Raw genomic sequence first — 23,134 nt, forward strand, 5'->3', positions numbered from 1 at the left:
GTTCCAAATCAGGAAATAATTTCATTCAATATGGCACGAGCGGTCTCTGTATCTATGCCAGCGACCCAATTGATTTCGTCCTAGAAGAAATATCCAAAATTAAATAGACCCAGCCCTGATTATTGCAACGGGCATTCCGGGTTATACTCCGTCGAAGCCTCGTCATCTTCACCCAAACCATCTCGCCTCCGCTGCTCCTGTCTCTCATTCTCATCGTCCACCAACTGCCGCAGCCGCGCTCCATCAGGCTCCTCGCCTGGCTGAAGACGGATTAATTCAGTGACCATAGCTGCCGACCGCGGCTGACCCTGATGACGCAAGTAGCGCTGAAACTCCGTGAGCATGTATTCGCGGAGTGCGGCGTTGAGGGGATCCCGTTGTTCGGGTGTCGATGAGGGCACAGACGGTGTTTCCGGTGTGTCTGTAGATATAGCTGCCGGCGGTGATGTCACTGAAGACGTATCTTGGGCTTGGGATGGAGGTGGCATTGCTGGCAGTTTCGGGTTGAGCTTTAAAAAGTCTATCACCGCTCGAATGAGGATCCAACGCGTCTCATTGTGATTCTGCCAGATGAATCGTTGCCATGGGATTGTTGGGCCGACATATACCATGTTCGGGTGCTCGCTTGCTAATGGCCAGTAGTCTTCCAGCAGGAATGTCTGTGCTGAAAGTAGGGAATAGAGATCGCTCCACACAAGGCTTCCGAGAATTCGCATCTGACCGTAGTAGCCTGGTGACTCGTCAGGTCGTTCAATACCCTCCTTCGGGTCGAAGGTTGGATCAATGGCGAGGAGGAAGCCGGTGAAATCACCGGGGATGAACCTGGATGTCGCGGGGCTGTAGGAATCTGTGGTATATGAGGCGAAAGATGCGGAGTCAACGACGAGGAAAGCTTCATCTTGTAGATTTGACCAGCGGTCACTGTCTTTTATTTCGTTTTTGAAGTGTCTGGTTTGTTAGCTTCGAAATGCAAGAGGGAAAGGGCACACCCACTGCTTAGCTGCATCGACATCGCCCTCTGAAATACCAAATTCCTTCCCATCCAGCCAGTGAAGCTTTAAATTCTCCTTGATAGCACTGCTTCCTGTTTGGCCTTTGCCCCAATCCGAGACATGGGCTTCCACTTTGCGAACGAATTCAGCCCATTCAGACTCCGTTTGCCCATATGTCAACCGATACACAGCAAACCCGTATTTTCCCTCCTTTCCGTCCTTCTGTCCATTTTCCATTACCAAAGCGCAGCCAGCAATCCAAGGTTCGCGCGGCACAGGCTCGATAGGTGCACCACGCACCTCTTTCCTCAATTTGTTCTGGCCTTCAATCTGGCCGGAGCATGTCGAATGATACATCTGTCCAGACGTAGGGATTACACCTCTCCACACACTAGCATTACGAGAGATCGCTTCTCGACTAAGCAGCTTCAAACGCTCATGGTATGCTTTACTTCTCGTCAGCAAATTCGCTGCATGAAGTGACGCCGGACCCGCCCGCGGGGGATCCGCAAAGTGCCCCTTATAACCGTTCATGGGAATCATGATGGTAAAATCCGCATTCGCGGTGATTTCAGTCAACATATGCAGCGAATCACTAATCTTCCATTGCATAGCATCTGGTTCGCCAGTCAGATCTTCCACGACTGGCTGGTACTCCCTAAGGGCTCGCAACAACGGAGCGCGCAGTGTATTGACATGCACTGTAACCCATCTATGGGCGCGCTCGCTCATCATCTCGAATTGCGCAGACATGAACATTGTCCAGAGAGCCGCGACACTAACAGGCTTTTTATTTTGTTCCTCTCTGCGCTTGTTGAGATAAGTGTCGAGAGCAGCCCAATGGTCGTAAATGTAATTGAAGGTGTCGCGAAGGTGTAATCGCACCGTTGGTTCATTCAAATACTGAAATACGGCGATCACGGCTGATAGATGCTGACAAGCGAAATCGAAATGTTCTGGCCGGTCGAGGCCTTTCTCCTTCCATACTTGGTCGTTCAGGGGGATGATACCCTCCCATAAACGGGATTTGAGATATTGAATGTTCTTTCCGACCAGACAGAGACGATTGCCATCTTGTATGGATCCAATTCGGGACATGACACTGGCCATGATGGGTTCGCCATCGGTGCCCGGGGGAAAGTTTTTGTCTTCGATGAAGGAGGCTTCATCTTGGGACAGGCGTTCGATATCTGGTAAATTACCATTGGGTAGGGGCTGTTTGCCAAATACAAATCCTAAAAAATGTGCGATGGTTTGAGGCTCAAGAATGCGATCGACTTGATCGGCGTGTTAGTTCCTGATGGAGAATTGGTGGGGTATCAACGCACCGACGGGCAAGTTTTGTGCCTTGCAATGAGCGATAGTCACTGAAGTGCCTTCAGAGAGAATATGTGAATACAACATTGCAAATGAAATGTAAGATCAAGAAGATCAAAAAGATCAAGAAATTCAACTGAGATTTTGAAAGTGGAGAGGCGAGATCATTTCAAAAGCCGCCAGGCAACTGGACGTTCTGGTTGGTGAAGTTTCAATTTAGCGCCCAAGTCATTGCATACTAGTTTGATACTACATCTCAATGGGGTTTGGCTTCTAGAGTATTTCATTTCTTTATTGTAGTTTCATTGGTTGGCCCCTTTAGATCATGCGATCTCTCAGTAAAAGGGGGAAATATTAAGGAGAGTATATATTCATGTAATATATACCACGGAGAATCTATATACAGAGTACGGAGTAGTAATTGAGAAATCATAAACTTCATTATAAATTAGATATCAAGTCATTATTTCGTCCCAAATTATTTTCTGATAAACCAGCCCGAGATTTCAATGAAAAAAGCAACTATACCTGCGGTGTACTCGCTCCACTAGCCCTGAGTTTCTCCTCCAAAATCAACCTCTGGCAGAATGGACTTCTCTCCCGAATCCAAGGACCCCATCGCATCAAAGCAAACGGAATAGGAACACAAGCCAGACTAATAAACCCAATGAGGGAAGTCGCCCAAGCAACTCCGAAAGACTCATACAGCGGCTCAGCGGCAAGCGGGAAAAGCGCTCCAGAAATGCTGCGCAGAATAACTGAAGCTGCAAGCGCACTGGCGGAATAGATTTTGTATGCGTCGGTGACGTAGGTAAGAAGCGAAATGAAGATGCTTTGGAATCCGAACCCGAAGATGAATCCTGACATCGCGGGTGCGGCCCAGTGCAGGGTTGATTTTGCTGACCAGGCAAGCCAAAACATGCTTATTGTTAGACAGGGTCCAGCGATGCAGGATAGGGGGAGTCGGTGCACTTCTGGGCCGGAGGTCCAGGCTTTGTTGAGCTTTTTGGCTTTTTCGTAGATCATGTCATAGTAGAGGGCGACAAAGCCGGAGGATGCGGCGCCGACACCAACTGTGATGGGTTAGATATGGTTGGAAGTGATGAAAGAAGGTGGACGTACTTGGGATGAGTGTAAGGGAAGTTTGTTCGACGGTGAAACCATAGACACCTGTCAATATATTAGTATTGTAGATTGGGATATTAGCTGGAGCATTCGTTACCTCCAAAGATAATGGGATAAGCTTGGAAATAAAAGAAGACCAGACTCCATGCGATAGCGATATAGATAGATGTTGAGGTGATGATAGGCTCAAAGAAGAGCATCGTGACGGGGCGAGTGATAATCTCCATTGGAGTGAATCTCGAGTCGAGGTTAAGCTCCTCGCGTGAGAAATACCGATTAGATCCTGTATCCTTTCTCAATTTGGCAGCTTGTTGCTTCAGAAGTGCCGGGCCGAAGGTTTCTATTTTAAACGAAGATTAGCTGATGACACAGTCCGTTAGGCAAAGTGATAAGCATACCAGACGTGAAAAGCAAAGCCAACCAGGTAACACCTGTCAGGATCACGTCGATCCTAAAAGTCCATCGCCAACCATATTTGATCGAGCATCCAGATATGATCGGGCCTAGAATGGGACCGAAACTGCAAGCCTAAGAGATATATCAGTACTATCCAAACATTCCACCAGAGGTAATTGGCCACATACCGACATATACATTGCCATCGCACGACCACGAGTTCGCCTATCAAAGAACAAGTCCGCATAAATACCACCAACAACGGTCTGAGGCGCAGCCCCTGCTAGACCACAGATTGTCCGAAAGACGAGAAGAGATGCCCAGTTTGGCGCTAGAGCACAGCCAAGCGTAGCGAGGACGAAAACAGAGAAGGACCAGACGAGAACGGGTTTCCGTCCGATGATTTCACTCATTGGACTGAATAGTAGAGGGCCAACTACATAGCCAACAAGGAAAACGGCGGTTGGTAAGACCTTTTGCTGGCCCCCGGACTGGTGGAACTCCTGCAGGATAGTGGGGACTGCATTGCTAGGAAGTGCGGCTGATATGCCGCTATTAAGAACAATAAATAGTGACACAATAGCATTGTACAACTTTTTCTTCTATTAGTTTGTTAGTAGATGATGATATATCGTGAGATAAAGATGTGCGTACAAAGGCCCAGTTTGGTGGGTTTCTCGGTGAGTTCTCCTGAAACTCGACAAGTAGTTCATCTTGAGACCGTTCAACTATTTGGTAATCACCATTTGACTTTTGATTATTCTCCGTTGAAGCAAGGGACCTCTTATCAGCACTTCTATCCTTGTCTAGTATATGTTAGTGCAAACCGGAGAATATCAAGTGGAAGTTGATCACACCTGAAGAAAGGATGGCTGTGATCTGAGCCGTTAAAGATTTTGTTTCTGACGCCATATTGCATCAAATGAGTGGGGTAAGCTAGAACAAAAAGGAAGATTAGAAGTATTGTGTTTATTCTTAAAAACTCTAGATGAGGATTGAAGCACTATATATGCTATACAAAAGTTTTCCGTTCCCATTGCAACCGGCCGGCCTAGAGAGGAAAATCTTGTCGATTCCTTGACTCACTGTGGCTAGAACCTGTTCGTCTTGCATAATGCCTCTATCTTCTTCGTTGGAGTAGGTAACAAGCCAATGGGAGACTCCTATACTTCAAGATTTTTGCACGGGAAACCGGGGCCGGTACGGGGCCGGGTGTTAGGGCAATCCACTCACGGTGCCGAGTTGGACCCGGACATGGATGACTGCCCCGGATGCACAAATTGATTGCTAAGGATACAGTTTTTCGTTGGAGATGCATCTAGACTGGTGTGACTAAATACATATGAATAAAGAAAACATACTGCGTTGCGCGTGGCGGCCCAATTTGTTGGAGTATCAACGTTGATCTAGGCTATAACATTTTCGTCCTTGCGCGTTCTACTCAGTTTAGACAGTTTAATTAGAATGATCTTAGCTTCAGTAAGGTCTATTAGGTATATTATTGTTACTGTGGCATCGATGGCATCATAGGCAAGAAATCGAAGATATCGTTCTGCCCCTCCTCAAACAGACCAAATGAATCTGCAATGGAATTCGAAACAGTCCAGTTGGGTGCCTCCATCGTGCCGGATAGCCGAGATACGGGCGCTCTGGCCGCTGCAGATGGGTCACTACTTGGCATTGAGACCATATTTGAATCTTTATCAGCCTGAATGGTCGGGCCGGTTCTATAGCGGAGATCGTCGAGGGGACCCACCCCCGATGGAGGCGGGCCGTTGATCATGGGATTATCAGGTCCCTCGAAGGGTGGGCCCTCGCCTTGGTCAGGCATGATGGGTACATCAGTACTATGGTTGCTCTGCGGACGCTGACTCGCTATCAAGGCTCGTGCGTAGTTCACGAAGATGGAGACAGTCCGGTGGATATCGGGATATGGGGGCTGTTTGAGGAAGTCACAGATTCTTTCTGCTCTTTCAAGTAAAAGACTTTGATTGATCAGATTCGGACGCCATCTGGCGATACGAAGAGCGAATGTTGCTAAATATTTGTATTAGCAAGTTGGATGTATGTAGCTGATTGAGGAAATGATCAACTTACTGACGAAGGCGATTGTGAGAGCTGGATACGTTGGCGCCCAGGGTAATTGACAACGATAGGATGGCTCGTTGATCAAAAAGCTTAATTGGTCCATGATGGTTGTAACAAGGGACTGCCACAGGCCCATCACATTCTGGTCGAGGATTTCAGAGTTTGAATCCGCGTACGTGGGTTGTAACTTTTGAATCCGTGCTAAGGAAGCACAGAAGACAAAGATCCTGGCATAGTGAAGCATAAGCTTGAGACTGCTGCGTTGAAAGGCCCCTATATGGAAACCATTGTCTTCGTGGTTTGTTCAAGTCAGTAATTGATCCAGACCGAGCGTGCATTCAACGCGAGAGATGGCAGCCTACTTTCATGGATTTCATCCCATGTCGTCCACCAGTTTTGCAATCTTGTCATAATGGCCGGTAGTTCTGTAGACACAATATCGCCTATAGTTGAAGTATTATCAATGATCATACGAGAATTACCTGTCATATGTTAGTCATTGGTTAGACGAATCGCACCACAGTTTTGCATTTTACCTCGCAGTTGATGAAGCTCAATGATACACACAGTCCGCATATCACAAGGCAGAGAGAGTGGATAGTCAAGGAATCTGCGCAGCTTTACTACATCGACCTCGGCAATGCGTGATTTTCGTCCCGTACCAGATGCGACGTCCAACTCCAATGTAAAACTGATTAACCAGGTCCTTGTCTGCCATACCAATTCACGATCAGCCATCGAAGCCGAGAGCGAACTTCGGGGGACATTTTCTTGGGACAGCAAAGTGTCTAAAGATTTCTCCAATCCAGAATCCAACGCGGTGCGAAGAATGAGAGCAATTGAGAACCATGTTTTCTCGGAGTAAGCAGCCAGCAGAATCATTCCTTGTACTGTTTCCAGTTTCGTAGGCCGCTCGAAGAAGCTGTCTTCGGCCAAACGCTGTGCTTCATCTTGGAGAACGCGCTGCATATGTGTGTCTCCGCGCAGATCTGTCACTGCGCGACTAGCCAGATAGATAATCACCGTAAAGCAAAACAAGGATCTTGAACGGACAGAGTCGAATGTGTCTCTAATCGGATCAAAAAGGGGAAGAAAGTTTTTTGATCCACCTGTAAACCTGTAGTTAAGTTAGATTTGCTTATGATAGTGAAATTCCATTTGGCTGTGAGTTCTATACCTCTCATACATGACACGAGCAAGCTCCTCACTAACGATTCCTCTGGCGACGACATCTCCTCTGGGGTCACCCTTAGTTGAATTTTCCATAAAAATCTTGGTCTGTTAAATCGATGCTAATTGTTTGAGTGATTTGATAGTAACTCACATCATTACTACCTAGCAAATTCACAGACATCGAGTGTACTGCTGATGCAGGCGCGATCATTTCATTAGGGCTGAGCTGTTGAGACTCCGGTCCATTCGCATCAGACGTGTAAGACCGCTGGAGGCTATTTAATCCAGTAGAACTGGGTAAAGAGTCAATTGAAGTGTCAAAACCACCATCTTGTACGGTGGCAGGTGAGAACCCCTGATCTCTTGATGCTGGAGTGTGATATCCAGTTCTAGGATCTAGCGGTGAAGCAGTATGGTTTCTTTGACAGAATATCAGCTGGTTGCTTTCACATGTAATATCGATATCTCAATTGTCACCTTGCGGGGGTAGTCGTTTTCCGCCGACGATCGCTTCGTCGTCGGCCATCATCGATGGGGTCCAAGATGCAGTCCCGGCCGGTAGAGCGACAGCGGAAGCAAGGGACTTGGCTACGCGCATCACATCGCATCTTTTGTCTTCTGCACCATCGGCATGCTTTAAAAAAGCGAATCGGGACATTTTCAGCTCGGTAGACGATTTCCGACCCTCTTTCACTCATGATGGCCGCTCCTTCATGCGATTCCAAAAACAGAACACCAGCCAGCCAAAACCTTTATTGGGAGAGCAAATATTTGGTTCCAGTTGGCAAAGATCTGCCGATGTGTATCGATCGTAAACTGTGGCTAAGTCCTAATGCCTGCCAACTTCCTGATAGGGATATGTTAGCCGGTTACCGAAAACACCGGTCACGTGTCCGGCTAGCTTTTCTCCTTTAGGAAGGCCAACAACAACGCCTCGTGAGAAGAAAGAAATTCAAACTTTTCACAAATTGCACCTCATTTCAAGCACGAAAGAATATTCACCCAATTCCGCCTTAGGACGGAATGACAGATTTCTGGGCAGATAAACTTGAGGGAGGACCGGACCACAAGGTCGTGGAGAAGATTATTTAGTAACAGGGTTGCTCCTTCCATAGTCTCCGACTTAGCCTCAGTTTGCCAGCCTTGCGGTTGGCTTTTTCTTATGCCAGTTATTGGAACTCAATGTAGATATATTATCAAGCATCATTTCACCTGACCTTTCGCAATTTCACCTGTTCTCGGACTTCCCTTTTATTCCCTAATTAACAACAAATAATTTCTCTGAATAGGTGCCAGCTACTATCCTATTTCTCATTTACAAATGAAAGAATCATCACATTCGCGAGCATTATACTCCTGGGTGGGCACCTCCAGGTAGACCTTCGCAAAGCCCCAAAGCCCAGCCTAACCCAACCCACTAATGGGTTGGGTTTTAGGTCTATCTTTGGGCCCACTGGTGGGCTATGGGCCTGGAGTGAAAGCCTACGGTGGTTTCTCTATTTGATATTTGATATTTAGCACATTTTCCGCAATATCTTGTCTTCCTCCGATTATATTCAGTTTAAAATTAAAATACATACTTATACAGCTACAATAATTTGATATCTATGTTTGAACTTGATACTATCAGTAGAAGGTCATAATTACAGAGGCCAATTTATTAGTACGAGACGGGCTTTAAAGGGGGCCGGGGTTGAGTTGGAGCTTTAGACCCATTTATGGGCTTTGCGGAGCTCTACTTCCAGGGCTGCCTAGGTGCTTCCCACATATTACATAATACTCTGCTAGCAGAAAAGTCCATATATATTTTGATTATCTCTGCTAATGTGACGTAAAGAACAAAGAAATAAACTCGATATCCTGATACAGAAACTCCTCGCTCATTAAGAATGGCTCCACTAGCGAGGTATCACGCAACTACCCGGCTCATCAAATCTGCCTCGCTCACATCCACCGACCATGCGATCTGGAGAGCTTTCCTAGATGAGGCCGTCGATCCGGGGCATGCTGCTTGCTATATCTGGAAAAGGATTCATGATCGCACCGATTGCTCTACAGAACAGGTCCTGCATGAGTTGAAAATTGACTGGAAGCGACTGGCCACGAAGTGTCAGTCGAAGCGGGGCGTCCGTCCCCAGTGGCTGCCGTGTCCCCGCCAACCATAAAATCAGTGGTCAAACAAGACCAGGTCTCGTCTCAAGCATGCGCGCTAGTTGAAGCGCGAGACGATTCACACTGTTTTATGTTGGATCAGAAGCCATTGGACCCCAACGTATCCGTTCGGTTCGATCATGCCTGGGTCATCCCTCCGAGCCTTTTTGATGACAGTGACATGGATCCGCAGGTAGGTGTTTATTGAGCGTTTCTAAGCCAAGTTGAGAATCGGAAATCTAACAATGTCGGAAACTCTTATAGGGTTCTCTCTATCCCCTTCTCCGGGCATTTTTGACGCCTGCTAAAACCTCTGAGCTTCAGACCATTTTGCGCACTAACAAACTGGAATATCAACTCAAAAATATTTTCTTACTCTCCCCTAGTATACATTCGGCTTTTCGAAATGGGCACGTTCAAATATTTCCAGCAACTAATACCCCTGACCAGTGGAATGATGAAACCGAGATCAGAATCAAAACCGCCAGTGAAGTTTACGTCAATACTTCTTGGAATCTTACCCGTCCGGTAGTACGTCCAACTGACTATGTGTCAGTATTTTGTGTCTAGACTGTTCCCTGAGCCTTGTGGTGAGCTGTTCCTTAGCGATGGTAGCCACTGGGACTCAACAATGCAAATGTTTATCATGGAGAGCCAAGGCACGAATCAGCCTCTCCCAGATCCATTTTTGTTGCGAACGCATTACCGCATCGCAGCTTCTTTACATCTATTTCATGTTGAAGAACGAATCGCCGATGGCTGGCCTTCGCCCCCGTTGTGTATGGTACAAATAATTCCGTTGCTTAGACCTCTAATGCTAATTTGGTTCCTTGGGATAGTCCACTTGAACATAGCGACCCAGAAGATATTGCGCTCGGTCTGGCATCTCATTCCTCACTTTATACGCGTGCAGTGTTATGGCGCGCTCATAAAGTTAGGCAGTCACCTATACCCGCAGTATTCCACCGGCCTCGTGCACCGGTTACCGTTCGGATTGTATGCAAAAGAATCCACTCGCACTCCTAATGAAGGAGAGACACTCAGGCTCGTGGAACGGTATACTTCGATCCCCGCACCCCTTTGGATAGATGATTATCAGGGCATACGCCGCGTTCTTATCATGACAGCCATGCCTGGAGACACGCTGGATATGGTTTTTCACCGACTCTCATACCCTGAGCGCAAGCAACTGTCGAAAGACCTGAAGAATGCCTTATCACAACTCCGCTCTATTCCAAATCAGAGCTCGTACCACTTTAGCGATTGTCATGGCGGCCCGCTGTTCGATTATCGTTTCCCCTCCGGCGTATGTGGTCCGTTCCGCCTGATTTCTGATTTCAATTCCTTCCTCGTCCACAGACACGTACTCAGCGAGACAAGGGAAAAAGTCGCAACCGTCCATGCGCGTCAATACCGGTCTGTGTTCACGCATGCGGACATACATCCCAGAAATATTATCATTGATCGTGGACGCCTGTCTGGCATTGTGGACTGGGAATGCGCCGGCTTCTATCCTGAGTACTGGGAGTTTACGAAGCTGTTTTATGGCGTGCACACATCCCCAGAAATACTAGGTCTCATTCATGATGCATTCGTGGGAGATACATATGAGGAGGAGCTAGAAGCTGAGAGGTTATTGTGGTACGACACGCCGTTTGGGGCATGATGGATTGTCGAAATGTACCTGGCGACCCTATTTCGTGTATATAACCAAGCACCTGACTCAAATTGAGCAGTTGTATAAGTTAGGAGATGCAACATGCTTTAATTTACATAGTAACGGTATTTCGGCGTACTGGGAAACCTGACGGATGGAGCATCCATGAGTCGCTGTTTTCTTTGGGCTGCGTCACTCGATTTGCGAGATTTGTGATGCTGTCCTTTATCGATAATGTCGTGGGAAACATGGGCTTGCGAAACATTGACTTTATACCTGCAAGTGTTGAATAGCAAAGGAATGGATATTTTGCCAAATTTTTGATGTTGCTCAGTCCGTCGGCAAGGATATATAAGGAATAGTTCAGGTTTCAATACTAAAGGCATGCTTTGGCCGCGATCAGCGGGTGAGATTGGGGGCTAGCGGCTGAAATCCTACCACAGCCTCTTCGCACTCCATGCGCCTTGCCAAGATAGAGCCCCTGAGCTTGGAGGTTATATCTGCTGACACCCCAGGAATAACTTCCCCAGATTTTCACGAATCTACAAACACGCACTACCCCAGAGCCATAGTACCCATAACTACCACGACAAAGTAAAGGTATGATGAATCCCAGGAATGATCATCTGGGCATTACTTACATTACATTAGAAAACATGGATCAACCCCAAACTCTCCCCACGCTCCCAAAGGCAACGCAAGCCTCAACCAACTACTGCATGTACTATATCGAAGATGGCGCCGCGGGCAAAAATCAAACCAAAGCCCTGACAGCATGCTGTTCACCGAATCCCGTCAAAACGGAATCCCAAAATGCCCAGTGGTGCGAGATACCCGATCCATTTTTCCAAGGTCTGCCTGAGCCAGGCGCACTCAATAATGAGGCGAGTCGCTGGTTGCAGGGCAACTTTACTCTTTGCCAGAAAAAAGAGATTCCGGACACGGGGATCCAGTCAAATTACTGTAATCTGCCCAAATATAATCCTCATCTTAGTGCGGCAGCTTCTTTCCAAGGACAGCAGCAGCTTCTTGTTTTATGTATGGCTCTTTGGGTTTGGGTTTTTTGTCGATGAGCTTGGGGTGGATGGAAATGCTTTGCTGTATTTTTGAATGACGGAAAGACCACTGAAAAGACATAGCAAGGCCGTTTATGCGGCCCACTATTCTTGTATCGCATAAATTGATACATACAATGCAATCTGCAATTCAGACAATTGCAGAAGTATGGTCGAAGTTCCTCTTTTTATTTACTGCCGTACTCCGCTGGATATTCCAGCTTCGACAGCCTTGATCTGAAGTGCCAAAAACTTAGAGTAGATCCGGCACAATGCGAGGTTTCCACCAAAGTACCAGAAGCCCGGATGACCACTGGGGCGCCACATCTTAAAAGTGTAATTAGCATGGAGTTCAAAAGTATCATCGAGTAAACGGGAGCTTACAGCTTGAAGCTCTCCTTCTGCATCCAGATCCCAAACATCCGAACACCGGTCCGCAACCTTGTCACCCAAGACCTTTCTGACTGTCGTGCGCATATTATCGTATCCAGTGGCAAGGACAACAACGTCCGCTGGGAGGGAATCACCATTCGCCAAGAGCAGCTCGCGATTTCCAAAGCCGTTGATACCGTCCGGGCTGTGTTTGACTTTGATCTTGCCGTCGATGATAAGCTGGCTGCATCCGACATCGATATAATACCCGCCGCCGCGGGTAAAGTATGCGCGGGTAATACCAGCCCCGTCTATCCCGAAATCCAGTTCGAAGCCAGCCCGACGGAGTCCGTCAAGTGTCTCCTTCTCGGCGTTGGCAATGTCCTTCGTCATATGTGCACCCAAAGCGAATTGGACAGGCCAGGGGAGACTCTCGGAGACGATGTCACATTGTTCAGTTGGGGGACTACACGGTTGACAATATTAGTATGGTGTGAATCAGAGGGAGAAGGGATAAGAAAGAAATGGAAAGGAATTTGGAAACACACCCGCCATCCTCATGCAATCCACTGTGCATCATAAACACACCCTTCTCGGCAGTTATAACATATGTCCCGCTGCGCTGCAGCATAGTAACATCTGCACCATTCTCATAATAGTTCTGCGCGATATCGTGCCCACTGTTACCAGTACCGACGACAATAACCTTCTTACCGCGGACATCGCTTTCCGATGCATCGCGGTGCTGGCTGCCGTGGTATACCGTGCCCTGGAACGATTCTTGTCCCGGGAAGAAAGGAATTTTCGCCTCGCCTGAGTGTCCTGTACACCATACAAGGTGACGAGGCCGGACGATGCGTTGGGACCCATCACCACGAGCGAGGACAACCGTCCACTGGCCTCCAGCTTCGTCATACTCTGCTGAGACGATAGAGGTCTGCATCCAAATATTCAACTCCATGATACTGGCGTAGGCTTCAAACCAGTCACCCAGCTTGTCTTTCGGCGTAAACTGTGGCCAGTTCTGTGGGAATGGCAGATAGGCCATGTGTGTGTACTCAGCTGGGTCGTGCGTGACAAGTGTCTGCGCGAGAAATTAGTATATCTCTCCATATAATAGAGCATGTTCCTCTCATATCGCGTACCCGGTACCGATTACGCCAATTATCTCCCACGCGCTCGCTCTTATCGACAATCAAGCATGACACGCCGAGGCTCTGCAGACGCGCACCCATATTTAATCCAGCTTGGCCTGTTGACTGGTTAGCATCCAAATCATAGGAACGCTCATTTTAACGAAAGAATTCCTTACCGGCCCCAACAACCAAAGTAGCGGGCTCCTCATCCAAAAACTCCTTCTGTCGATTCCTGCGCTCAATCCATGTGCCACCAGCTAGACCACCAGGCATCGACTCGGTCGTTCCCTCAGCCCGACGTTTCCCGAGTGGTTCTAGAGCCGAACTGAGCTCCTGCAATGATGTATACATAGCATAAGCCTTCCAAGCCCCATCCGCCGCCTGCGTCAGACGCAGCATGCCCGTTCCAGTACCAATGGCAGTCTCGAAGAAGAACATGGAAGACACCCAGCTCAGCCCGTCGACAACCTGCTCCAGACGTGGCTGAAACTTGCCCGTATCCTGGAGCTTGAACCTGGAGAGTTGTGCCTTGGTCTGTTGCTTGGATAGGAAGTTCTGAATTTCAGTGGCTGTATGTACGGTGCGCATATCCCAGTCCAACGCCAACATATCGCGCCACCAGGAATCATCATGGAATAGCTCCTTGATGTTCAAGTCTTCTGAACCAGAGAGCTGAGCTTCGAGATCCGAGAGCCATTTCTGAGCGACGCTTTGAGGGTCGGAAGATACGTCGGAGGGTGTCGTTGGCAGTTGGATGATGTGTGGATTTCCACCGGTTAATGTTGTTGCCATCTTCAAGACGGTTCGACGGATTTGCTCACTCTCCAACTCAATGGGCTTTATGGCAGTGTAGTTCAGGTAGCGATGCAAAGATAAACCTCTGCATCAATTGTGGATCCTGACAGTTCTTATACCCTCCGTCTTCCCCTCAATTCCCATTTTGCCGGATATTCCTGCCATAGGCAACTGAGCCGAGCTTCCCGGCGTGTCTCCGAGCGAGGGGCAGTTGGGAAACGTGGAGTAGGAAGAAGGCAATGTCCACGTGGAGTCGCCCAGAATCAGTGACCCCGGCCTCTTCTCCGAGATCCAGGGGAGATCGGAATATTGACACCCGAGCTGACCATCAAGGCAGGTTGGCCGAGCGGATCAGCCTTAAGAGGAAAATCCGGCGATCGGTTCTGGAAACTTGCCAAATCCCATGTCTGCAGTGTCATTTACTATTCTGGGTTACTGGTATACGCTGTACCTGTAATGTTGCGGTTGAATATCAAAGGTTATACTTAGAAATGCCCATTGCACAAATTTAGCTCCTATCCGCCTTTTTTTGCCGTCGACCTATAAACTTGACAAGGCATCTACGCAGAATGATATTTGAGAAGACCACTGAAAGACACTTATGCGGCCCAATTCTTGTCATCTTTAATTGGCATCTATATTATGTTTTGTGATAGATTGAGACTAAACGCGATATCGCCTCTATTAGTTTCCGAGGACCTCATGTCAGGTGAACGGTACCATGAAGTTATGCAATTTAGATGATCCACATGTGCCTGGAGCCCTGGAAAATTGTATAACCGTGTATTTGGAAGGAACGGTTGACCAGGCGCATCACGTGGCTCTTTCCATCCTTCCTTATCAACCATGAGGTGGTTATTATTAAACTTTAAGGATGTCCCTTCGCCCTTCGGGGCATATGGTCAATCTGAAAATATACAGAAAAGATTAGCTGGCCCCTGCACTAAGGATGATACGCTCAACCAAAGAGAACATACCCATATTTTTTTTAATCTTACAGATGCAATACTGAGGTTTCAGGGGTATGGGTCTTTGATATCAGTTTAATTGGCTATTATGCTTTCGAGACTTCACGTGACGGTATCCACTCGTGGATGTCGTGGTCGAAACCGAGAGTGTGCGGTCTTTCATTGGCCGGTATTATGTGGGTCTATACACACATAATACCTTGGCACCATACAGCATGGAAACTTCCTTGGCTATAGGGTATACAACATATGACCACGCGAGAGACGTTCTTTGATTTCGAAAGATTAAGTTTCTTCGAACAGTAAGCCAATTTTATCGAATCGCAACCGTGAAGGTTTCCAGGTAATGGCACCCAACTACGATAGAAATTTGGCCTTTTTAGCAGTCTCTAGGCCAGGTAGGTAACAACCGGCTGGTTTCCAAGCATTCGACAACGGTTGGCCAGACACTTCGCTCATAAAGGTGTACGGAATTACAATTTTATTATTGGACAAAGCGCTTTAATAGATCGGCACTAGAATAAAGCATGATATAAGATAGCGTTTACCAATAGTTGTATACTTCTAGAACTAGAATATCACTATGAGCCCTGATGTATCGCAGCGTGGAAGCTTCGCTTGATAGCAACTTTATTCCCATCTATACTGGCATAAAGGATCTAGGGTGTGGGGATCGAAAGACCCATCGGGCCCCATCTTCAAGGGTAAGAAAGATAGCCCAGTTGGAATTCCCTGTGGCAGAACGTTGATTTGGATTGCAAGAACATGCAATACCCTGCCGTAGCGCGCTGGCTTGGTGGCACAGAGCTTGAATATCATATTTGGCATATGTGAATATTGGGCGTCTTGGTTTGGAGACATTCTGATAGGAAGAAATTCAAGAATGGAAGAGAAATGGGCTCAAAAGGGATTATGATGGCAAGGACACCGACACAGGGTGCAGACTATATTGTTAGTGGTGCCACGATTACAGGTCCCTTGCACTCCTAATGCGTACTACAATGTACGGTGTACACTCGACATATCATATAATCTTACAGGGTAACTCAAAGTGACCTGAGAATGCAGCCTGCATTAGTGCATAGTAATACCAATACGGAGTCCATAAGAATTATTTTAGTTAAGGCGAATCTCATATTTGGCCTTATTGTATGCCGTGGAAATAAAAGTATTTACTACTAGCGTGCATATGCAATACTGTTTGCTGACGAGTGGTAAAGGTATGTTTATATCGTACATCTAGCACTCTATCTACTTCGTACCGGAGTAGCGGTGTCATTGAGCACTGTAGTACGTATATCTCTTCCAAAATGGGCAATCCTTCCATGAACTCAAATCTGTAATATCATTTATTTTTATATTTACTCCGATTATATCGCTGCTTTGCGTCGCACTAACACTTAAAACCTAAGCCACCTAGGTGCCCGAGGACGTCACGAGTATATGTATTGCGGTCACATAATAGAGGAAAGGTTCTCATCCTTGTTCTACCTCATCCTTGTTCCATATCGTTTTTGACCCCTTTTCCTACCTCTCCCACCTCTCCTCAATCTGAAAATGGAGGATCCAAAATTAGGCTCGAAATACACTTGCAAGAGTGTTAGCTCTTTTGGAGGTTACAGTACCATCTATGCTGGCTTGGTTGTCAATGCCGTACTCGATTCAGCTATATTGAAGGGAAAGCTCACAGAGTTGGTCAGATTATGGCCAATACTGGGCGGTAATTTAATCAAAGACGTGAGTTTATTTGCCACTACTATGGCCTGCTTAACTATATCTTTTTCTAGACAAAACCATGGTCTTTCACCTGTGGGTCTACTGTCGATTACGCCAGCAGGGAGATCAATGAATCACTGGCTACCTATTTTCAAATACAACACGAAGAATATACTAATGGGCCAAACATCATGAAAATCTCGGAATTATCCAAAGTTGAGGAGAGATTCATATTCAATGTCCCAGTCAGCCTCGCGACAAGTTTCCGCCTTCGTGTTACGCTCCTACAAGACGCTACACTGCTCACTTTTGGAATCGCACACCATATTTGTGACGGCAATGATTGCTGGGAAGTGGTTAAAGCATTCTGTGATCTACTGTCTAATAAGCCAATCCCTTTGTTTGCTCTTCCGCCTGACGCCGGAGATGTCCGAATGTCTGATCTGATGAACGTCAAAGATGAGTGCACGGAAACTGAATCCAATTTCCACTACCAGATGCATGCACAAAACTACGACAGTGGGATATTCAAGCTGGCAATGCTTATGTGGCACATGCTGGTAGCGATCATTGCCATGAAGCTTGGATTCCGTGAGGCTCTTAAGGACAAGTTTATCTACATTCCAGGCGCATGGGTCGACGAATTGAGGAAATGGTCACAAGGAGAGTTGAAGAATGGTTCTCCTGACATTCAACTCACAAGAAATGATGTTATCGCTGCATGGTATCTAAAATCCGTGTATTCCCCTCAATCTACAGCTATATCCTCTGATCCAGTCGACTACTTTGGGATTGCCAACTTTCGCCGCTTTATTGAACCCCCGAAGGCAGGAACATACTACATCCGTTGTAGTGTTTTGGCCCTTCGGTGCAAATTCTCCGTCCAGCAGCTAAAAGAAGAGTCAGTTGCTGAGATTGCACGGGATATACGCCTCACCACACTGCGATATACATCTAGCGGATCCGTCCGGCAGAGCCTTCGATTCTCAGAAGATCATATATCCAAGACCCTCTCATTAGCACTCCGTGGCACAGGAAACCTAGGGTTTTCGGTGGTGTCTCACTGGACAACATTCGATTACACAAGTCTTGATTTCTCCGGCGCCAGTCTTAATGGAGAAAAAGCCTCAGTCATATTTATCAATCCTATGATTGTCAACCCATTGAAACTCACGATAGCACCGGTGGCTGTCGTCGCAAAGGATGGGTGTGGGGGCTACTGGATTCGAGCGGCGAATACATCGACTGGCTGGAAACAGTTCAGCAGATCTAACACCATGGAAAAACTATTCCCTAAACAGCGATGGGGACTTAGCCTTCTCTGTTCCTGTTTGCAAACCATGGTTTGACTAGTATGCTTTTTTCGAGGTCTGAAATGTTTCAACTACGGGCCTTGTAGCTGTATAACCTGTCGAAGTCTGAAGGACGCATATGAAACATCTGAGCGCTGTTTGGTTCCCATTTTATGTATACTTTTATGTAGAGAGATTTGCCTACTTAGTTCCTGGACGATTTTCTATCCTGTGAAGTGTCGTCCCTAATACATTCGGGGCATCTCACCACAAATTTTCACCATGCACATAGATATCACCAGTAGATCTCTTTCCAACAGATCATGAGTCACATGTTATCATCTCATATTCCTCATGGAATTTTCCATACAGTGCGACTAATATGGCGATACCTACAATCTCATTATCTCATGTTGTCGTTGCCAGACCAAGCCCTAACTGATCACTCACTCGTGCTTACAGAGTGCTCATAGTTGACACATCATGGTGATAGATCTGCAGCCTTAATGGTGGTTTCCAATGCATATAACTAAACGGGCTGATACATAATAACTTTCTCAGGTTGGAAGCATTTCCCGAGGTCCTGTGGGGCGCAGTTTCCACATTTGACAGGTCTGTGGAGTACATGTGGATACATGCAGGCCAATCAAAGTAAATTATTAAAACCCTTATCCAGGTCAACCATGGAAAAGCATCTAGGACCCGCTAAGCCACACCGTAAAGCCGAGGATAAGCCACTTTCCCGAATGAGGCTTGTTTGGCCCCCAACACAGCCGTCACAAATTAAGATTGTATGGTAAAACCAAAGATATGCTCTAAGCATTTCTCGATGGTTCCTGTGGCCTTACAAAATGATGGGCTCGCGAAAGAGTGATGCCTCGACATCTCTCCTCCATGTCTCTCAGGAGGAGCGTTTGATTAACGCAGAGGAACCTATCCCACTCCACACATTGCGAGCTTCCAAGTGAGTGTTGAACACATCTTGGCCTGTGTTATAATTACCACTAACAAATTGCCTCTCATTCTAGGCAGCCTTCTATTGTAGACCAGCAGGCATACCAACTCGTCGACGCACGCGATACCTCGGACTATGAAGCCACGGTAGATAATGATTCGAAGTGTTCTCCACCGCCCCCGCCACTGCCCCCAGCCAAGAAAAAATGGATAACTGGATTGCTACTTTGTGCATTGGGAGTGGCGCTGGCGCTACTCGCCCACGTTATTCTCACAGTCGAATTGGCCACAAAAGCCGCTTCTGGTGGCTATGGATGGGGTTCCTCGTCGGCCGTTATCTACGAAGGTACATGCCACCAGGCAAACCAAATCGCGACCGGTCTCCATATCCTTGTTAACATCATTGTTTTGACTTTGAGCGCCACAAGCAGCTATTGTAATCAAGTTCTGGCTGCACCGTCGCGCGCAAGAATCGATATTGCCCACTCTCAACGCGTATGGGTTTCGATTGGATCCTCCAGTTTTACAAACGTCTGGTACGCGCCTTTGTGGCGTAAAACATTATGGCTGTTGATTCTTGGGACCTCTTTGCCAGTTCAGATGATGTGTGACTCTCGCTGCGACCATTAAGAGAGCTCTAGCTAATATGCCATGTCTTCAGATATAATTCCTTCATATACGTATCAGTCACCGCCAATGATTTCGGAATTGTTGCTGCACCAATTGCGTTTGGCAATGAATACACGGATTTGTCTCAATTCGATGTCCCTTCCGACTTCCACCGCATAGTTGGCATGAACGCGAGCAGCCTATATAATGATATCATATCGAATGCGCTCGAGGAAATTGACAATCACGATTGTCTAGAAGCCTACAGTGGCGCGTATCAAACCGCCCGAACAACAGTCGTCGTTTTGACCCCAGATCTTGGCTCAAAACTAATGGCTTGGTCATGTCAGGTTGGACTGAGCGGCGGTAGGATCTCCACCGGCAGTTCTCACGAAGGTTTAGGTTGTAAAATTCAGGGATACAATGGCGAATATACAATTCCGATTACTTACACCGACGAGCTTCAGGTAAATACTTGCTTCAGTCGCTCAGTCACACCAACCTGTGAGCTTGGATGCAGTTTACCGATTGGCTTAGTGGTAATGGGCTGTATTGTGTTGAAGCTAATATGCATGCTCGTCACTGCTCTCGAGCGGAGGTCCGAAATATTCTTGACAGTTGGTGATGCCCTCAAGTCATTTCTGACATGCCCTGATCCTTACACGGTCAACAACTGCCTCATGGCTCGAGTCAATAAAGGACAACCAAAAGCATTGCATTCCTTTAATGATTATCCCTGGGTATCTGTATTCTCCCGCGCGGTGCCATTCCGCTTGGGACAGAGCCCACCTCCACAGCCAAAAAGGGTCTGTACAATACGACAGAGATGGTCAGCTGCTTTACCACGTCGACTATTTGCTTTCCTTCTGTTTTTCAAAATGGTCCTCCTTGCCTTGATTGGTCTCGCCTTGGGTTATAGGACCTCTGGGTTTGGCGGGAACGGAACAGAACTGAATGAGGATGGCATGTCTTCATGGGAACAGAAGGTCACTTCGTTGTACCATACCCAGCTCTACCCACTTGGATCCTTTGGATTCATTGCCACTGTGTTGGTTGTGAATTCTCCGCAAGCTGTGATCTCAATAATCTACGCGATCTACAACAATACTCTCACTCGAATGTTGCTTGCTGCCGAATACAATGATTTCGGCGTCGAACGCAAGCCCCTTCGGGTCTCTTTTCCTACTGGAGAACAACGCTCAACATACTACCTCTCTGTGCCATACCGGTATAGTGTCCCGTTTATGGTGTTATCCGCCCTTTCCCATTGGCTTGCCTCCGAGGCCTTGTCATTCGTCCAAATAGTACCTCGAGATGCTCAGGGTAGTATGCATCACAGTCGAACGATATACGTGATAGGTGTGTCGTCTCTTGGTCTAAAGGTCATGGTTATACCTTGGCTCATTATGGTTGTGGGAATTCTCATTTTGATGTTCCGGAGGTTCAAGTCGGCCGCCATGCCGATTGCAATGAACTGTAGCGCGGCTATCAGTGCTGCTTGCCATCCACCGCCAGATGATATCGATGCCGCGGAAAAGCCTGTAATGTGGGGACAGGCTGATATTGAAATTCCGGATCTTCGTACATTCCTTGGACCTGGCGTGGCCGAGATCGAGACCAAATGCCGTCGTACTACATTCACGTCGCAAGAGGTTGTTGAGCCAAGTCCCCAATTTGTATACTACTAGAATATATAAAGAAGAAGTCAAAGGACTGCCAGTCCCTAGTGCGAACAACAAGTGTTGGTCATATTAGGGCTCACTACAAAGTCCAGGTTCATATAGCACGAAGACCTCGGCGCCAAATTCTTTCGTCAACGTCCAGCTCCTTTAACAGTCATTCAATGGCCTGAACGCATTATTCTCCGAGGTATATTGCATTACCCTGTCGTCGGACCTTGTCCGTGATATCTATCATAGACAGTGTTTTGATAATCTTGCTCTCTTTCGAGGGTATCAAGTGCCGTCCTCGCACAAGACACTTTTCCTTGAAGCGATTGCCTCCATACAAATTTACACAATCACAATAATGAAACCCGTGGTGTGAAGTGCCAATAGCTTGCACAACAAGCCATAATCCACACTCAGCCAAAGCCCAGTACATACTACCTCTGCTACTCCATGTCCCTACTATATTCTACTACTATTACAAGCCTACATATACACTTCAGGTTTCAGATCAGCACATAATTGACATTTATCCTCGATCTATCTCAACTCTACTCGCCACCTTTCCGATTCTACTCCTCTGGGAACCAAGGCTCATGCCCCAGCATAATAATAAAAGTCCCTTCAACAATTGCTTCAGGGGGCACATCCAGCATCCACTTCCACAGAGCCTCTAGAACATCCTGATCAAGCTTCTTCTCCCTATAGTCACCAAGACTAAGCCGTACAAAGCCAAGACTATTAGGTTTCTGAATCCACATTACATTGACCGGCGAGGGAGGAATATCCAAAGTGCGCGTAGTATTTCCATGGATTTCAAAGCTCCTACAGAACTGATCCCACTGTGGCTTCCACATCTCAAATGTATTTTTCCAATCGGGATCGATACCACTATCTGCAAGAATAGCACACATACTCCACACCATGTGTGTAGCACTTACATACTTCTCAAGGTAACCGATAACACCGGGCAGAACTCCGTTTTCTCGGTACAGCTGGAAACGGAACTGGTTGAGACTTGTGCCTGGTGCGGGATCGGGGAATGAACAAAGGAGAGTGCCGGGGGGTGAGCCGGTGCGGTCGACGTTGCGGATGACCTCGTCTATGGGTTCGAAGGCTTGTGCTACTTCGATTGGGAAGCGTTCGGATGCTGTGGGTGTGAAGTGTACGGGCTCTTTTTGGCCCCAGCCGAGTTTCCAAAACTTCATGATTGCTAGTTGGGCTGCTGAGGGCTGGATAATCGCAATGTGATGTTGATGGGATATCATTTTCGAGGCAGAGAGATCCATTTATATACCGACAAGGGGCTGTGCAATTTGGCTCTTCGGGTCATGATACTATATTGATCTGAAAGATTCCCTTCATTGTCTTTGTATCTATCCGAAGGCTCGGGGCTCTACAATACCTTTGTACTCGACTTTGTAGTCGAGGCTTTTACATCTTTGTTTACATCAAACAAGGATCCCAAGCCTAGTGGGAATGGGGACAAAGGACTCATTGTCTTGTTCTAACTTGAGTTTAGACGTGGTGGGTTAATAGAAACAAATCGGGGACTGCTGCCAGAGCTTACGGGGAAGGATTGAGTCCAAGGCTTTGGCTCCTTGCTCAATGACTACCAAGAATATAGGTAGGGCTTATATATCAGAAATTAAATAAACATACAAAGATGAA

At 47.0% G+C, this 23,134-nt stretch overlaps 6 protein-coding genes across 6 annotated transcripts; 2 read left to right on the forward strand and 4 right to left on the reverse strand.

Moving 5' to 3' along the window:
• Positions 1-119: 119 nt before the first annotated feature.
• PGRI_029050 (MFS transporter) lies at positions 120-4,742 on the reverse strand (the record flags this gene model as incomplete). Its single annotated transcript, XM_040790618.1, has 10 exons — positions 120-948; positions 994-2,269; positions 2,321-2,339; positions 2,838-3,382; positions 3,432-3,479; positions 3,532-3,774; positions 3,833-3,962; positions 4,019-4,432; positions 4,485-4,636; positions 4,688-4,742. 10 exons carry the CDS (start codon positions 4,740-4,742, stop codon positions 120-122), a joined length of 3,711 nt encoding a protein of 1,236 aa, XP_040647571.1.
• A 592-nt stretch (positions 4,743-5,334) lies between these two features.
• On the reverse strand, positions 5,335-7,749 carry PGRI_029060 (fungal specific transcription factor domain-containing protein; the record flags this gene model as incomplete). Its single annotated transcript, XM_040790619.1, has 7 exons — positions 5,335-5,867; positions 5,928-6,209; positions 6,281-6,400; positions 6,455-7,035; positions 7,096-7,196; positions 7,243-7,487; positions 7,569-7,749. The coding sequence occupies 7 exons, from the start codon at positions 7,747-7,749 to the stop codon at positions 5,335-5,337; spliced, it is 2,043 nt and encodes a 680-aa protein (XP_040647572.1).
• Positions 7,750-8,980: 1,231 nt separating this feature from the next.
• On the forward strand, positions 8,981-10,908 carry PGRI_029070 (aminoglycoside phosphotransferase family protein; the record flags this gene model as incomplete). Its single annotated transcript, XM_040790620.1, has 4 exons — positions 8,981-9,200; positions 9,263-9,435; positions 9,799-10,021; positions 10,082-10,908. The coding sequence occupies 4 exons, from the start codon at positions 8,981-8,983 to the stop codon at positions 10,906-10,908; spliced, it is 1,443 nt and encodes a 480-aa protein (XP_040647573.1).
• Positions 10,909-12,146: 1,238 nt separating this feature from the next.
• PGRI_029080 (putative flavin-binding monooxygenase) lies at positions 12,147-14,254 on the reverse strand (the record flags this gene model as incomplete). The annotated part of the gene is made up of 5 exons (XM_040790621.1): positions 12,147-12,281; positions 12,339-12,792; positions 12,875-13,410; positions 13,472-13,578; positions 13,639-14,254. The coding sequence occupies 5 exons, from the start codon at positions 14,252-14,254 to the stop codon at positions 12,147-12,149; spliced, it is 1,848 nt and encodes a 615-aa protein (XP_040647574.1).
• A 2,528-nt stretch (positions 14,255-16,782) lies between these two features.
• PGRI_029090 (uncharacterized protein) lies at positions 16,783-18,290 on the forward strand (the record flags this gene model as incomplete). The annotated part of the gene is made up of 2 exons (XM_040790622.1): positions 16,783-16,962; positions 17,013-18,290. 2 exons carry the CDS (start codon positions 16,783-16,785, stop codon positions 18,288-18,290), a joined length of 1,458 nt encoding a protein of 485 aa, XP_040647575.1.
• A 3,745-nt stretch (positions 18,291-22,035) lies between these two features.
• PGRI_029100 (uncharacterized protein) lies at positions 22,036-22,671 on the reverse strand (the record flags this gene model as incomplete). Its single annotated transcript, XM_040790623.1, has 2 exons — positions 22,036-22,354; positions 22,409-22,671. The coding sequence occupies 2 exons, from the start codon at positions 22,669-22,671 to the stop codon at positions 22,036-22,038; spliced, it is 582 nt and encodes a 193-aa protein (XP_040647576.1).
• Positions 22,672-23,134: the final 463 nt, after the last annotated feature.

Source organism: Penicillium griseofulvum, assembly GCF_001561935.1.
Source record: "Penicillium griseofulvum strain PG3 chromosome Unknown contig_80, whole genome shotgun sequence".
Lineage (NCBI taxonomy): Eukaryota > Fungi > Ascomycota > Eurotiomycetes > Eurotiales > Aspergillaceae > Penicillium > Penicillium griseofulvum.